General features: G+C 46.3%; 1 protein-coding gene across 1 annotated transcript in view; it reads right to left on the reverse strand.

Moving 5' to 3' along the window:
- GATA6 (GATA binding protein 6) overlaps positions 1–14,790 on the reverse strand; it is a 29,367-nt gene extending 14,577 nt beyond the window's left edge. Inside the window, exons 1-5 of the mRNA XM_049770057.1 lie at positions 13,625–14,790; positions 9,061–9,227; positions 5,059–5,184; positions 2,974–3,061; positions 2,787–2,890 (exon numbers count right to left, since the gene is read on the reverse strand). Coding sequence (XP_049626014.1) covers positions 2,787–2,890; positions 2,974–3,061; positions 5,059–5,184; positions 9,061–9,227; positions 13,625–14,762 — 1,623 coding nt within the window. The 5' untranslated portion in view covers positions 14,763–14,790. The remainder of the gene's footprint in view (positions 1–2,786; positions 2,891–2,973; positions 3,062–5,058; positions 5,185–9,060; positions 9,228–13,624) is intronic.
- Between the last annotated feature and the right edge of the window lie 1,965 nt (positions 14,791–16,755).

A 16,755-nucleotide genomic window follows, 5' to 3' on the forward strand; every position in this document is an offset into this window, starting at 1 on the left:
ACAGGGCTGATAAGAACTTGTACTCAAACTATGTGGAACTTCTCAACCACACACTCAAATCCTTGTTACTAGCCTCCTGGCCTCCCACAAGAGGTCAAGATTTTTCCTGAATGGCTTGCATATTCCAAGATATCCCAAAAGCCAAAAGGATTTGAGATACCTGGGTGGGTCTTCCAATTTGGAGAAAGTCAGTCCATCACTGCCTTACCACCACTCCTCCTCTCCAGGCAGTTAATAGGACTGCTAATAGCCAACTTGGCCATTTTACAAAAATCCATAGTGCAAAACAAACTCCATCTACAAAGGATCACAGTCCCTAAAGTCCTTGATTGGGCAAATCTCTATTTTAGAGACATTCATCATTCAAATTCTGATTTTTCCAGGCAGAAACTGGACTGTTAACAGAAGTGACTGGGAGCTGGCATTAGAATTCAGAAATATGGAGACCCATGAGGTCCCAGTATCAACTGCTTTCCTCAATGTTTCAGTAAATATGGTTTTGTCTCAGGAGTGATATAAATGCTTCTGAGAAATGAAGAAATAATGACTTTTTAAGTAATATGAATCTTTCTTTCCCTATAAGTTACCGATGTTATCCTGTCTAACTGCTCTGAGAAGACATAAAACATAAAAACATACTTATATATTTAACCCATTTCTGGAGTGACAGCTAAGAGGATTTTCCCCTGTGAACTAAGAAAACAAAGACTTTGTCTGAGAGCAAAGAAAAATATCAAATACAACTTTAAGCACCAGTTAAAATATTTGTTGTGAGTGATAGAACAGTGGATAGGGATTGACCTTCACGTGGCCAACCCAGGTTCAATTCTCAACATCACATGTGGTCCTGAGCCTGCCAGGAGTGATTTCTGAGCTCAGAGTCAGAAAGTAATCCCTAAACACCTCTGGGTTTGGCCTAAAAAAATAAAATAAAATTTTATTTTGAAAGTTTAATTGGTGTTTGTTTAAACCATTAAAAATACAAGAGAAGCAGCAATTGGTACGGTTCTGAGGACACCAAAGGCAATAGCTATCAGTTCACCTGAGACAGCCACCTGTTTACAAAGTCACATTTTTTAAGCCCCATCCCCAGGGAGTGACTCAGAAAATCCTGGGTGGGGTCCAGGAATTTGCAGAATTTAAAAGTACCCCAAACAGGGCAAAACTAAATACAGAAAACAACTTTTTTCTTCTTTTCCTTTTGGTATTTTTGCCTTGAACCTGATTCTACTCAGCATTCACTCTTAGTTGAGGCCCACATACGGTGCTAGGGGATCAAACCCAGGTATGTATACTTGCAAGGCAAGTGCCCTACCTTTCCAGCCTCTAGAAAACAATTCGTAAGTAAAAATATGGATTTTAATCCTGGCATTTCTTCCCTAAAACAGCCACAGCATAACCAAAACACTACTCTCCACCCTCTCCACAGGCTAATGACAAAGTTCCTTTGGACCCAGGTCCCCGTTCTCAATCCCACTAATATATAGGTCCTAGTTTCTTAAATCTAAAAGAAAAAAGAATAGGGGGGGGGGGGAGAAACCCAACAGTTATTTTTTTAGTATCTCAAAAATTTGATTTAAAATTACTTTCTCAAAAAAAAAATTACTTTCTCATGTTGTTCTCCTGTTATATAGATATACCAAGAGTGTGTGAAAATTCTAAAGTAATAAAGGATGACCAGTGGAAAAAGTTTAATAATCCCTGGTCTAAGCCAGATCATTTTTCTAAGGACAGTCCAGGTAAAATTTTACAAAGACCCTGCCATCCCCCTCTGATCAGAGGCAGGAATTACTCCAAACTATATTGCTCAGAGGCATGTTAACAAACTGTAAGCCTGAAATAAGCAAGGAAAGTGCAATTGATGAAGAAGGGCTTCCCAGCAAAATGGCTGGGTGAAGATTCATTTTCTACATTACAAATAGATACAAGCCAATTTGGATAGAAACTTGGAAATCAAACACTTCAAGCACTTAAAACTATTTTTTCCTTTCCTTAGTTTAATTTAATCATAATAATATATAAAGATAAAACGGTATCTGGAAATATTGCTGGAAAGATAGCAAAGGCCCAGATTGAATTCTGGCATTGGAAGTCCCCACGGCACCTTCTAGAATCTAGACCAACCTCAAGCAATGAGCTGGAGTACTCCCTCATTCCCAGCACTGCCAGCTATGTTACACATCCCTAAAAATAAAAGCCTTGAGTTTGGAACAGTTAAATTGTTCATTTTTTGGCATCTAAATTTAAATGTAGTTTCTCTAAAATTTACCCATTACCCAAATTGAACTGTAGGAGTAGATTATTGACCTGTCAGATAAGATAAAATTTTAGATTGGGGGGGGGGGGCAGAGTGATAGCATAGCGTAGGGCATTTGCCTTGCAGGAGACTGACCAGGAAATGACTCAGGTTCCATTCCCAGCATCCCACATGGTTCCGAGTGTGCTAGGAGTAATTTTTGAGCACAGAAACCCTGACCATTGCTGGGTGTAGCCCCCCCAAAAACAATAAATAAAAATAAAAATTAGATAATAGAGAAGACGGGGGCTGGGCGGTGGCGCTAAAGGTAAGGTGCCTGCCTTGCCTGCGCTAACCTTGGACGGACCGCGGTTCGATCCCCCGTTGTCCCATATGGTCCCCCAAGCCAGGAGCAACTTCTGAGCACATAGCCAGGAGTAACCCCTGAGCGTTACTGGGTGTGGCCCAAAAACCAAAAAAAAAAAAAAAAAAAACAAAAAAGATAATAGAGAAGACAAGTAGTTCAGCGTCTATACTGATGAACACTTACCCCTGAGGCTGTAGGTTGTGTTGTTGGGGAAGTATTTTTGCTGCAATCATCAGAGTTAGAAGATGTGGAAGTTGGAGTCATAGGAACTGAATTACTGCTATTACCTGCAACAGTAAAAATTAACCTCAGAAATATACTCTATTGCTAAGGTTTGTAAGAAATCAAACTGCATTTCAACATTATTTACCAGAGCAAGTCTTTGACTTATTTATGTTCTTAGGTTTTCGTTTCCTGGTTTGAATTCCTTCTTTTTTCATTGCAAGTGGTCTTGGCACCTACCAAAAAAATCCATATAGGCTTTGTTTATTAAATATATTTAAAAAAAACACAAACTCTGAAGACTCAATAATGGTATCAAAAACCCTTATTTAACCTAAACTTAAATCAATGTCAATTCAATTTTTAAATACACAGAATGTTAAATACACGAAGAATATACTTTCCTGGCGCCAAAGTAATAGTACAATGAGTAGGGCATTTGCCCTTCATGCGGCCTATCTGGATCCAATCCATAACATCCCCTATGGCTCCAGAGCACCTTCAAGACTAATTCCTGAATGCACAGCCAAGAGTAACCCCTGAGCATCACCATTTACAGACACACACTTTCCTATCAAAACAGATTGCTTAAGAATGTGATGCTTTGTCACAGACTATTTCTTCAATTTAGCTCTTATTGTTCAAATAACTTTCTTAAAAGTATTTAAATTAGAGTAAACTCACTGTATACCTATTTTTGTTTTTGCTTTTTTGTTTTGGGGCCACACCCAGTTACCTGAGTAGCCGCTTAGGGGTTACTCCTGACTATGCGCTCAGAAATTACCCCTGGCTTGGGGGGACCATATGAGATGCCGGGGGTTGAACCGCAGTCCTTCCTTGGCTAGTGCTTGCAAGGCAGACACCTTACCTCTAGCGCCACCTCACCGGCCCCTGCATACCTATTTTTAATTTCAAAGGTATCATTTATTCTCTTCCTCTGATATGTACCAGGTTACTTGTCTTTAGGGGTTAGTTTTATGGGAGGATCCCAAGTTAAGTTCAGGGGGCCAATGCCCATGGTTCTCAGCCAGTCTGGCTAGAGATTCAGTGCTAGGGCCCCACAATCAGACAACTCGGATAACTATGGGTGCCATGAAGAGAACCAGGATTAGCTGCATACAAGAAACATGACTAAATTTCTGAACCATGTACGTACCATTTGACTTAAAAAACATTTATCACATTTTTTTTTTTTTTTGGTTTTTTGGGTCACACCTGGCGGTACTCAGGGGTTACTCCTGGCTGTCTGCTCAGAAATAGCTCCTGGCAGGCACAGGGGACCATATGGGACACCGGGATTCGAACCAACCACCTTTGGTCCTGGATCGGCTGCTTGCAGGGCAAACGCCACTGTGCTATCTCTCCGGGCCCCATTTATCACATTTTAATTAAAAATTAGGGGCCCGGAGAGATAGCACAGCAGCGTTTGCCCTGCAAGCAGCCGATCCAGGACCAAAGGTGGTTGGTTCGAATCCCGGTGTCCCATATGGTCCCCCGTGCCTGCCAGGAGCTATTTCTGAGCAGACAGCCAGGAGTAACCCCTGAGCAATGCTGGGTGTGGCCCAAAAAAACAAACAAACAGAAAAAAACAAAAAAAAAAATTTAGTAAATTTTTAACTAAAATGTGTATATTTGAGGATTGTATTTTAGTGTTTCTAAAACTGGGAAAGGGTGGGAGGGAGCCTAGGGACATTGTTTGAGGGAAGTCAACACTAACAGTGGAATTAGTGTTGGAATAATATTTTGTTCCTGCAGCTCAATGCTGAATAACAGTGATTTCATATCTAATTTTAAAAAGTAAAAAAAAAAAAAAAAAAAAGCTGGGAGTGTTGGTTCCTGGGGTAGCTCTACCAACTAATGCATACAAGAGATTTTTATCAAATTCAATTCCTAGTACCTCTTGGTCCCTCAAGCACATGCAAGATAAACCCAGAGCACTGAGCCTGAGTTAATGCGTCTGGCAAAGATGTCCTCAAAACCCCAAAACATAAAAAAGCAATTAAAAACAAAACTTGGGATGTCTTACAATGGATGTTTGATCATTGTTCCATAAGAGTATGAAAAACAGTATATATTAAAATTAATCTCAACCTAGGTTCATAATCTTTATTGAGAACAAACATTTGTTTGCATCCTTTCTCCTTTGCCATCTTTTTTTATAAACTAAAAATTGGGTTTAAGAGAAAAAGACAGAGAAACGAGAAGCAGTTACACAGCAAGAAAAGAGGCGCACCCCATGGAGCTTCATGTAGAGTCCACAAGCATTGCACACAGGTTCACCCTCAGCGTTCCTGCGCCACAAGGTGGTGGTTGTGGTGTGACAGTTGGCACAGGATAATCCAAGTCGCCGGGAAGAAGGCTAGAGATGAAATGTACAGAAACAAATTATTATATGCTTATACACAAACATCAGTAAGATATGTCCCTGTCTTCAAGAAATATCTACCTAGTTAAAAAGAAAAGTTCTAGGCCTGAGCCTTACATAAATAGCAGGGTATTTTTGCCTTGCATGCTGACCGGGGTTTGATCCTAACATCCAATATAGATTCCAAAGCCTGTCTGAGCACAGAGCCAGGAGTAGCCCTGGTGCTGGTGGGTATGCCCAAAAACCAAACCCCCCAGGGAAAAGTGCCCTAAAAGAACAAAGTACATGAAAATGGGCCCTTCTATTCTGGAGTTTCTAAAGCCCCTAAATGTGCATTTATTTCTCAACATATTATCAGATTCAGAGATTTAATTTAAATTATTATAAAAATAACTGAGCAGCAATCACAATTACAGCCACTAACTCGACTCACTGTGGTTTGATAGATCTGAGTTTCAGAAAGCAATCACCAATGGTCTGAAAATGGGCTCTCTAAAACTCACAGAAAAACTGGGTAAAAATCTCAGTTCTGTGTAGAATATCATACTAAAAATTTGAAAGGGGTGTACATCAGAATTGGAACTTGAACAATGCATCAAATCTTTGCAAAAAATAATAATACATTCTTTAATTATCGGCTGCCTGAATTTTTGCATTATCCACTTTACAAATGATACGGGGGTTTTTATAGTATTGTTTTAGTACTGACATTATCTTATGTGCAGTGACATTTCATTTGCCCTAGCAACATATAATATCATAAGAAAAGGCCTATTGTCTAACCTGGCACTCTTTCCCATTCCCAGGTTCTCCTTATGCTCTAATAAATATTTTTAGGAGGTACCAGGAATTAAGCTATATCCACGGCCCCCATATAACATCTTTAAAGATTATTTATTTCCTCCATATTACTGTGAATTTAAAAACATTTTCCCCAGAACAACAAAAATATAAATTTCTTTTTAATTATCTAAATACACAACATAGGATGCATGCCACAGTTTAAAAAAGGATAAATGTTATGAGAGTAATTTAGAGACCAACTGAGAACTGAAATCGACAGAATTTGAGAAGCTAGCTGTGTCAAATGACAAGAAAAGTTGCAAATTAAGAAAGTCACAAAGAATGAACAAAAAAAAATAAAATAAACTTATCTTGGACAGCCAGAGGATTATGCACTTTTTTTTAAAAAAAATCAAACTGCTAGCTAATACAAAAGAAAACTGAATTTTGCATTTACATTTCACATCCTGTTGTATTTAGCATTTGTTCTTTACAAGTAATAAAAACAAAGAGACAGTGACACACCTCTTAGCAGGACAACTACAATGCTTCTAAGAAGTCAGTGCTAAGAATCAATTTGACTTTTAGTTCAAATGATTATTTCTGGCCAACAGCATGGGGGGGGGGAAATTTGCTAAAACAAATCAAAAACTGGTCATAATTTCTTCTCTTTTTATGGTTATAGGAAAACAATCTAGAACACTCCTTTTTCTCTTCATAACTGTGAAATCAGTAAATGAGGGGCAGGAAGGTTAATTTTATAAAAGGTCATTTATGACAGTTTCCATTGGAATTTGGAGCCAGTGTGAAGCAAACCTATTATCAGAATTTACCATTATAACAAAGAACTTTATGACTGTCAACTGCAGATCATAAGTGAAGTCAGTACCCATAAACATGTGAAATGAAGGTGAATAGGTTATAAAAGTTCCTTGTAACAGCGATCTCAGTTATATTCATCACTGACAAGGAATTCAAGTTACACCATAAATCTCTTATTTTGCAGAGTATTACAACTTCACATTCTCCATGATTGGTTCAGCACTGCTGGCTAAACAAACTTGGGTTCAATACTCTGAGAACTAGGCTAAATCCATCAAAACCATAAATAAAAAGTCCACAAGGTGAACTAATTGATAGACACACCTTTCAATTGGTATCATTTATAACCCATTTACAAAGCATATATTGGTTGACCTTGGTTACTGCGCCAAGACACCTGCCAAAGGAAAACCAGTTGATCCAGAGACTTTTTTTTTTTTTTTTTTTTTGGTTTTTGGGTCACACCCGGCAGTGCTCAGGGGTTATTTCTGGCTCTCCACGCTCAGAAATTGCTCCTGGCAGGCACAGAGGACCATATGGGGCGCCGGGATTCGAACTGATGACCTCCTGCATGAAAGGCAAACGCCTTACCTCCATGCTATCTCTCCGGCCCGATCCAGAGACTTTTTAAAAAACTTTTAAAGGAGTTTTCCACCACTGTTCTATTTTCTTTTAGATTAAGTGCACCAAAAAAAAAAAAAAAAAGGTACTACCTAAACATAGGTAATTGTAGATGAAGTTTACAATGTTAACTGGAATCAAAAAAGCTACTAACGTGTCCGTTTTGCCTTTAATCAAGAAAATGTTACGTTTCCAAGTTCAGCTCATGCTAAGCTCAATGTACCATTGGAAATAAAAGTTTTATTACTGCTCGTATATTGGATAATACATAAAAACAGGGAACTGGCCAGAAATTTTTTTTCTTTGCCTTTGCCTTTTTCTGTTAATTTGATGCATCTAAGAAAAAGACGAACACCATAGTGAGTGGAGCTCTTAAGTTAGGGATGCCTACCCTTTGAAGAAAATTTTAAACTCCAGGAGGTTGTAACAAGTTTAAGCACATACACTCATTAAATTAACCCCAGCCATTTTATTTTAAATGCATTAAAAACAAAATAACCATAAAACTAATTGCTTCTCTTTAAGGTGTCAGACTTACATTGTGATGCAATTTCGTTCTAATCTATTTAACACTAACAATGTGTGTAGCATTTGTTCCTGCTAATTAGAGTCTAACAATTAAATAAATTACTTAAGATACTTAAGATGTCTGGCATCTAATTATATAATATTTTACTTGAAAATGCATGGGTGCTTGTCTAAACAAATGTTAGTCTTACAATGGGGGTTTGGGAAAGCTTTAATTTATAATCTCTAATCGCCACAGCAATAAATAGCCTCTCCTAAAACGCATAACCATTACGAGGCTAATTCCTGAAGAAACTCAGAATTCCTGTACTTTCAAACAATGTGGGAATTGGGGAAATCCACCACCTGGGCACAGTGAATTCTCACCCCCCACCCCCAGGGTCCCGTTGCTCTCTGAACAGTGAGATTTCAAAATCGCAAAGGTGAGAGTAAACAAATTCTCCACATTCAAGGGCAATCCAAGAGGTATGGCATGTCAAAAGCACCCATAGTTAGAAGAGAGAGACTGAATTAAAAGGAGCCCAGAATGAGTGTGGGGAGAAAGAAATGAAGGCGGTTGTCCTACTCTATAAAGGAGGGAAAACAGTTTACCAAGGATAAAAATCCAAACCACGTCAAGGCAAACAAACAAACAAACAAACACCAAACAGCCAGGACTCCTTTCTCCACCTGTTTGGCTACACCCGCTTCCTCCCGGGTGCTTACTACTACGGTTCCTAATTTCTTCGGCATCCTTCCAAAACTATTTCAGGGCTTTGACAAGGACATCTAGAGATAAGTACAGATTCTCTGAAAGGACGGGGGCACTCTTCACCTTCCTGTTTTTCTGGAAGGATGTCATTCCTTATACATATAAATAAATACGGAGACAGGCAGCCTGGGCCCCCCAGACTCGAGTTTCGGGATGACTTGCCCTTGGGCACGTGCTGGGGGAATCAGTGGCGTGGCCCATGACGAAGAAAGAATAGATAAACGTACAGGCTAGCCCAGCGCTCGGCTTTGCTCAGCTCCAGGGATGCTAGCTGGAGGGATTGAGGGCAGCCGGGTGAGACAGGGCCGAGCTAGCTGCAAGAGCCCCGGGGCACAGCCGCCAGGGCGGGCGGCGCTGGCACTTACCACGCGCTTCTGCGGCTTTATGAGGGGCCTGCTGAGGCCGTTCATCTTGCTGTAGAGACCGCAGGCGTTGCACAGGTAGTGACCGGTGCCGTCCCGCCGCCACAGCGGCGTCTGGATGGAGCCACAGTTGACACACTCGCGACTCTCTGGCAGGTCTTCAAGCAAGTCTAGGGCGAAAGCAGACATCAGACAAGTCAAGAGTCAGCGCCGCGCAAGCTCTTCCACGTAGACACCCCCAAAACCATCCCAGGCACCCCTGGACCCATAGTCCCAGGGCTAACAACTCGCGTTTGGTCTTCTCCGCGCGTGCCCTCTCGAACGCATCTTTCTGATGAGTCACCAAGCCAGAAACAGTTGTGAGTGGCACAAAAGATCAGCAATCCAATACTTCTGTGCACCACCACCCCAATAAAAAAAAATAAATAAATAAATAAAAATAAAACCCCTAGGAAATCCCAGGCGGAACTCAAAGCAGAGCCCAAATCAATTGCCTTCAGCCAGTAGGGACCTCTGAGTTGAGATGAGCTGTGGGGAGGTCGGTTGGAGACCGACTCCTCCTTTCCGGCTGTTCCCAAGCTTTTCAAAACTGAAATCCATCATAATCACAGGATGCCACATGCCAAAGCCCAGCAAGCTCTACAATATTAACGCTGATCGCTGACACCCACCGGCAACCTCCAACCACAAATATCCCGGGACACAGTGAAGCTGCATAACTGACACTGATTTCAAGTGCTTTTCAAAAAAAGCATTTCCTTTATCTGCCACCCATTTTTTCTCCCCAATATAAATCAGAAGCTAAAAAAATAAAGTTGTACTTAGACACATGTCAGTCAATTAAAAAATATAACTCAGTTCTTAAAAGATACTAAGGAGCACAGAGTAGCAATGACTTAAAACTCTGCATTTAACTCTGAGTTAATGCTCAACCTTATAATTTTCGTATCAAAAGAACCAAAACTAAAATACAATTTCTAATGCGGGCATGTTTTTAATCTGTAAAATTTCCTCAGACAGGTTTTCTGAAAGACAGTCCTAAGTTCTAAATAAAACCATTTTCTTGTTTTTTTTTACACAATTTCTTTTTACAAAATTCCAACTTATGAAATCTATTTAAATCATGTGTATGTTATTTTGCTGTGTAGTTTTGGAAAGCGCTCCGTACCTCGCACCGCCTAACCTGTTAATATTTTTTTAAAAACCCTCAAGACTAAGTGGTTATAACTTTAATGCTTCCACTTAAGTCGTTTAAATATGAATAAGTAAATATTATCTAAAAGAAGATCAGTACGTATTAACTGGGTTTTTTTTTTTGTATTAACTGTTTTTTGTCAAATGTTTTTTATTTGTGGACTTTCCTTTACAAACTCTCTACCGGTGAGGATCATCCCCATTTCCAAACAGGCAGTGTCTAAATTAGACTTCAAAGTAATTAACTGGTTAGAATTATTTAAATTTAAATGTTCCAATTTTGATATTCTATAATGAAGTACATGATCTGTATATTTACGAGTTTTATTTAAAGATTATGTGTGCCAGAGATTCTTTTCTAGCCCTTCCCTTTTCCTAGCCATTTAGAGCTGTGTTTATTATTTGTTGCAGATATTTAAATGTGAGCTGGGCAGTCAAAACTCAATTTCATTAATACTATTTACTCTAGAAAACAAGTCTCCTTCCTCATCAAGAAGTAACCGTAAAACCATCTAGAAACCAACACAAAATCAAAGTAAGCACAGATATATTCCAACTTCCAACAAAGATTTATTCTTCTCTGCGTAAAAAGCCAGTATTGACTGCAGTCATCAGTAAATGCTCAGGACTTCAAGGACGCTGAAGTTAAACAAGGTATTTGTCTTTGCTGTTGACTTTAAAATGTTACCTATCAGAGCCCCTTCTCAAAGGGAGGAGTGAGGCACTCCCTGGGAGACCCAGCCCTGGGCCTGGTCACCATCCCCTTGGCAGAAACAATAAAGACATCTAGGAGAAAACTGTGCCCTCCACAGGAATCATCTGAAAACCTCAAAATAAAAAATATCTAAAATTGTATTCTAGATTTTTTTAAGTGTTGGAAATTCTTACCAACCCACCCCCATCTGTCAGCTAGTCTTATACTTACAAAAGTATGGAAAAAAGTTTGAAAGATAAAAAAAAATTTAGCATCGGATTGTGTTAGAAGCTCATTTAGCTATTTAAAATCCCTAACTCATATCTCTTTCCCCCCCCCCCCCGCATGACTGAATAAGGGCAAGGTAAATTGGTACCCTAGGATCCAGAAAATGAATACAGTTCAGCAGTTTAGATGCTGCAAAGTTCAGGAACTGAGGGCTGTGAGAATCCAGCTCACTTTCACCAAAATTAGGGAAGGTGCGTGAAAAGGGTTCCCATGTCTAGGTCTCCATAGAGTAGGTTAAGAAATGCACTTAGATTTACACAAATTAATTTTTAAAAGTCCTCCAAAATGGGTTCTTAAAAAAGAAAAAAGAAAAAAACTGTATCAAGTGAAAACGTAGCTCATCTACCCAGAAACCTGAGGAGGCTTGGGTCTCTAACATGGAGCATCAGTGAGGACAAGCAAAGTTCGGGTTATTTGCCTTTTCCCTATCCTAGACAGGTTTATATCTCTGTAGCTTACTATTTATTTTACAGACTTCCCAACCCTCTTCACACTAATTTAATACAAATATCAAAATAAATCTCACAATCTATAAAGAGTTTTGTTGTTTTGCATGTCCTACCCAAAGGTTTTTAATTTTACATTGTAAATGAAATTTGTGACCTGCCTGCGACTAACTGCACCCCACTGCTTTCCTTCCTAAACCAGTTGACTTAAAAATATTTAAAGACTCCAATTCTGACTTAAGACACTACATGTTTTTGCTTGTTTTGATTTGGTTTTTGACCACACCCAGTGGTGTTCAGGGTTTACTCTCTGCGAGGTGCTCAGGGTTCATTCCTGGCTATGCTGGGAATGGAAGGGAGGTAAGCCTCATGACAAGCAAAAGACTTTCCTCCTATATCATCTGTCCTAACCTTAGGCACTATTCTACTTTTTTCTCAATCAAAGAATTATAGTGGTCAAACTGATTTGTGTCTCCAGAGGGGATCCTGGGTCCACCAAACTCACATCCAAACTCACACACACCTTTCAGGGTCCCTGTGGAATTCCAGACTGCCAAAAGCCTCTCACCATAACCACCACCCACTTCAGTCTGTCCCCATGCTTTGAAGATTCCTGGACTTTTGGTCTCTGCTCACAAGAGCCAGGAAGGTAAGTCCCTGTGCAGCAGGAAAAGTGACACATGTGCCGCACAAAAATGCAGCACCTACTTCCACTCTGCAGAGGGAGAAATGGTCAAGGCCGCGCAAAACCAAATTCTCTGAAAAGAGGAGGGTATTAGACCAAAATCTTCTAGGCAGTGAAGGCCAAGGATTTGTTACCCAATAGTCTGGTCTTTTCCTGGAAAAGGGCTGTTGAAATAAGACCCTTCCCTTTAGGACCGGGATCTCTAGCACATCCTTTGCCATCTTGGTTGCTAATGCCTCACCTTATTCTAATCAATTAGGGTCTGTCCCTAAGAGACTTGCTGACCCTGAGGTAGGGTTGGGGCTTCTAGAAAAATCAGACTGGAGAACAGGATCTTCAATGGGGGTCATGTCTAAGGATTTGCCTCTATCCTCCATTTCTAGTGTCTCCCTCAGATAACCGGCAGAAAGATTTTCAAACTATGCTTTCCTTAGGAGTTTGTCAGGTTAAAATTTAAAATAAAGAGGACTACTACTGGGAGAAGCTGTCTGTCTAGGAGGAATCTTAGTTCACAACCTTCCCAGCTTGGGAGGGGCAACAAACACTGTTCAAAATCTTTTGTTTTCTACCTACACTATTTTGTCCCAGTTCAGTCCAAATTCCTCTCTGCCCAGAGTCTGTAAAGTATGGATGAAAATGGAAATTCAAAATTCAAGTATGGGATTCAGGGTCCCTGGGATCCAACCTAGAGCTGGCAAGAGCCACAGAGCAAGTCCCTTCGCACCGGGTCACCAGCGTTGCCTCGGGAATTGCACCACCCCGTTCAGGTGTTCCCGCCTATCACCTCCTCCCGCTGTGGAGAGGGAAGATGCAGACAGGACGCTGGGTCCTTTAGCACCTTGGGACTTTTCAGTGCTCTCTAGGGGAAGCTCACACAACTGGATCCTTTGCGTCAGGATCAAAGACTAGCTGAGATGTGCCGGCATTTGCAGGCTGCAGGTCAGGATGAACCAAATGCCCCTGGACTTACACTCATCCACGCTCACAAACAATCTCGGGTCTAAGCCTGAGCTCAGACCCTCACCATTCCCCACGTGGGCCCCGTTCCTCCTTGCCGAACCCCCTTAACTCTGCGTTCAGTCGCCAGGGTAGTACCGCGCTTGCACTGCCCCCTCCCCAAGTGTGATAGCCCTGCTCCAGAGTCTGCAAACCTAAGGCAAGAGCGAGACTGATCTCTGGGCACCCAGACCCAACAAGAACCTTTAAGGAAGGTCTGTCCCCCGCCCAGCATGGAGCTCCCCGCCTCGAGGAGGCCCTTACCTGCGCTGGGGCCCCGAGGCACGGGGAGCGGAGCACCGGCGCGACTCTGGAGGCTGTGCAGCACCGGGGGCTCGAAGGGGCCGGCGGGCCAGGCGGGGGCCAGCGGCGGCCCCACGTAGGGCGCGTAGGGGCTGGGGTGGTGGTGGTGGTGGTGGTGGTACGTCCCGTTGAGCGGCCGCGCCGTCGACAGCGAGCTGTACTGGTGCTCGCGGCCGCCCATGCCCGCCAGGCCGCCGCCCGCGCCGCCGCTCACCCCCGCCGCGGCCCCGCCGCCGGTCGCCCCGTAGCCCGCCGCCTCCCGCGCCGCGCCGTTGGCCATGGGCGGGCTGGGCGAGTAGGGGAAGCGCGCCGAGACGTGCGCGGCCGCGGAGCCCGCACCGCCGGGCCCCGCCGCGCCGCCGCCCGCAGGGCCGCCGCCGCCGCCCCCGCCGCCGCCGTACGGGGGGCTGTCGGCCGCCGCCTGCGGCCAGCCGGGGTGCGCGGCCGCGCCGCCCGCGTGGTTGGCGGCGCCGGCACCCGCGCCCTGCAGGTAGGGCAGGCCCGACAGCATGGAGCTGACGCGCGTCGTGGGCACGTAGACCGGCGAGCTGGCCGCGGCGGCGGCGGCGGCGGCGGCGGCCGCCGAGTGCACGAAGCCGCCGGGCGCGCCTTCATACGCGGCCGGGCCCTGGCTGGAGAGCGCGGCGAGGGTCTGGTACATCTCCTCGGGCTGCTCGGGCGCGAACGGGCTCAGCTTGGCGCCCCGGCTCGACCACAGCAGCTTGCTGGCCGTCGCGGCCTGGTCGAGGTCGGTGAAGAGCAGCAAGTCCTCCCAGCTCGACAGGGCGCTCCCGGGGCCCGCGACCCCGGGCGCCGAGGGTCCGTGCGGAGCCGCGAAGGGGTGCGAGGCGTAAGGGCCGAGCAGGAGCGAGCGAGCCGGGGGTCCCGCCGCCGCCTCCGTGTCGAGCTTGGGCGTCCTGCAGTGGCCGGCGCCGCCGGGGCCGCGTTCCCCGGCCCGGGAGCAGCAGGACGACGACGACGAGATGGGGGACGGTGGCGTGGCCCGCTCTCTCTCGGCAAAGGCTCCCGAGTCGCCCACGTCCGCGCCCGAGGCCCCGAAGCGCTTCGGCAGGCACCAGCCGCCGTCAGTCAAGGCCATCCACAGTCCGGCGCCGCTCGCAGCTGACTTCTAGCTCCTGGGGTGGGGGACACGCGGTCGGGAGAAAGAAAACAGGGGTTACCACAGGCGCAGGCTGGATGCTTTGCACTTTTCACTCCCCCTTCCTAGCTGACACTGGTCCTCGGAGACCCCTCTTCTGCCCAGGGCACCAGGGCGCCGGAGCAGGGGGGTGGAAGATGAGGGGGTGACCAACCTACGTAATTGCCCCGCGTCCCCACCCCCCAAAGAACCGGCTCCCCGCCCTCCCCGTCCACTCGCTCCGCGGGGTCCCCTGCCCTCCCCGCCCACCGCTCCGCAGGCAGCATCCTTCCTCCGCGCGCGAGCCCGAGTCCGAGGTGACCGTGAAGAGAGAGGGCCAAGGTTTTTCCTTCCGCCCCACAGCAACCTTTCCCTTTCTACGGAGGATAACCCACAAAAGAACTTTGCAACTAGCAGAGCGCCTCCAACAGCTTCATCTTCTCCTCCCGGTGGGCGTCCTCCCCCCCCTCCAGCGGACCCCATGGACCCCGAAGGCCGCGCCGGGTGGAGTGTCCTCAAGGAAATCACGAGAGCCTGGAAAGGCAACCTGTCCCCAGAAAGCGAAACCACCGCGTTCTAGCACACGGTTCACTCCCGGAGCTTCCCGGACTGGAAGCGCAGACGAGAAGCAACAGGAGTCCCAGAGTCACGCAACTCGGCCCCGGGAAGACCCCGGGACGAGGAGGAGACCGCAGCCTCGGACCTTCCCGGCGGGCAGGGCCGGCTCCCGCGTCCACCCCGCGTCCCCGTCCGTCCGTGCACCTTAGACACCGCTCGCTCGCGTCTGCAGCCAGCAGCGCGTGCTCCCGCGCCACTCGGGCCACCCGGGCCCACCCCGAGCCTCGGAAAAGGCCAGCTCGTTCCGGAATCGGACGTCGCGGGGTGGAGCGGAGCGCAGGAAAGGAGGTGGGGGGATCACAAAGGGGGAGGGCAAGGGGACGTGAGACCGCCCCGGAGCCGAGGCCACCCCAAAGGGGAGCAACCGCCAGAGGAATGACAGGGAGATCGGAGGGGGTGGGGGAGGGAGGCGAGACGGCCCCGGGGCTGACCTCCTCTAGGCAGGCAGCTTTTCCAAAAAACGCTTGGGCTCGGAGGAGATAAACCCTCCTAAAAATGAATGCATGCGCGCACGCACGCACACGCACACACACACGCACACACACACACACACACACACACACACACACACACACACACACCCGAGCTGGCTAGATAGCAGGCTGCTTTTCCATAAAAACTCGGGTTCAGAGGAGATAAACCCTTCTAAAAATGAATGCATGCACACACACACACACACACACACACACACACACACACACACACACACACAGACCCGAGCTGGCTAGATAGCGAGAAATGAAGTCTCCCGCCCCTCTGCGCCGAGATAACTCGGAGATAAGGAGCCGCGCAGATAAGCGCTCCGGGGAGAGGAAAGACACCAGAAGCCGGCCCGCCGCGTCCCGGGAACCAAGGGACCGCTAGGACTGCCGCCCCCGGAGCCCGGACTGCCCGGAGCGGAGAAAGCCAGCCCGGCGCGGAGCCCATCGCGGCCCGGCGACGGCTGGAGAGCAAGGAGGCCGCGGGCGGCGCGCCAGTGGAGGGGAACCCAGAGAGAGCCCCGAGCCCGAGAAAGGAAGCAGGCGAACCTCGGGTGGGCGCCGCGCATGGAGAAGGGCCGCGGCGGCGGCTGCGGGACGCGAAGAGAGGCCGAGGGCGCCGGCGAGCGAGCGCGAGTCCCGGGTCGACGCGGCGCTGCTGGGGAATAAAAAGGAGAGAGGAGGCGCCTCTTACTGCTCCGCCGGAAAACTGCAGCCTGCGCTCCTGATTGGACTCACCGAGCCCTAAACAAACAGCGCTCGCCGAAGGGTGCCAGGCTGTGGGTCGGAACTGCGCGCGGCGAGCAGCTGGGCGCTGGAGGTGAAGAGGAGGAGGAGGAGGAGGAGGGAGCGAGGGG

This window comes from Suncus etruscus, chromosome 3 (assembly GCF_024139225.1).
Source record: "Suncus etruscus isolate mSunEtr1 chromosome 3, mSunEtr1.pri.cur, whole genome shotgun sequence".
Lineage (NCBI taxonomy): Eukaryota > Metazoa > Chordata > Mammalia > Eulipotyphla > Soricidae > Suncus > Suncus etruscus.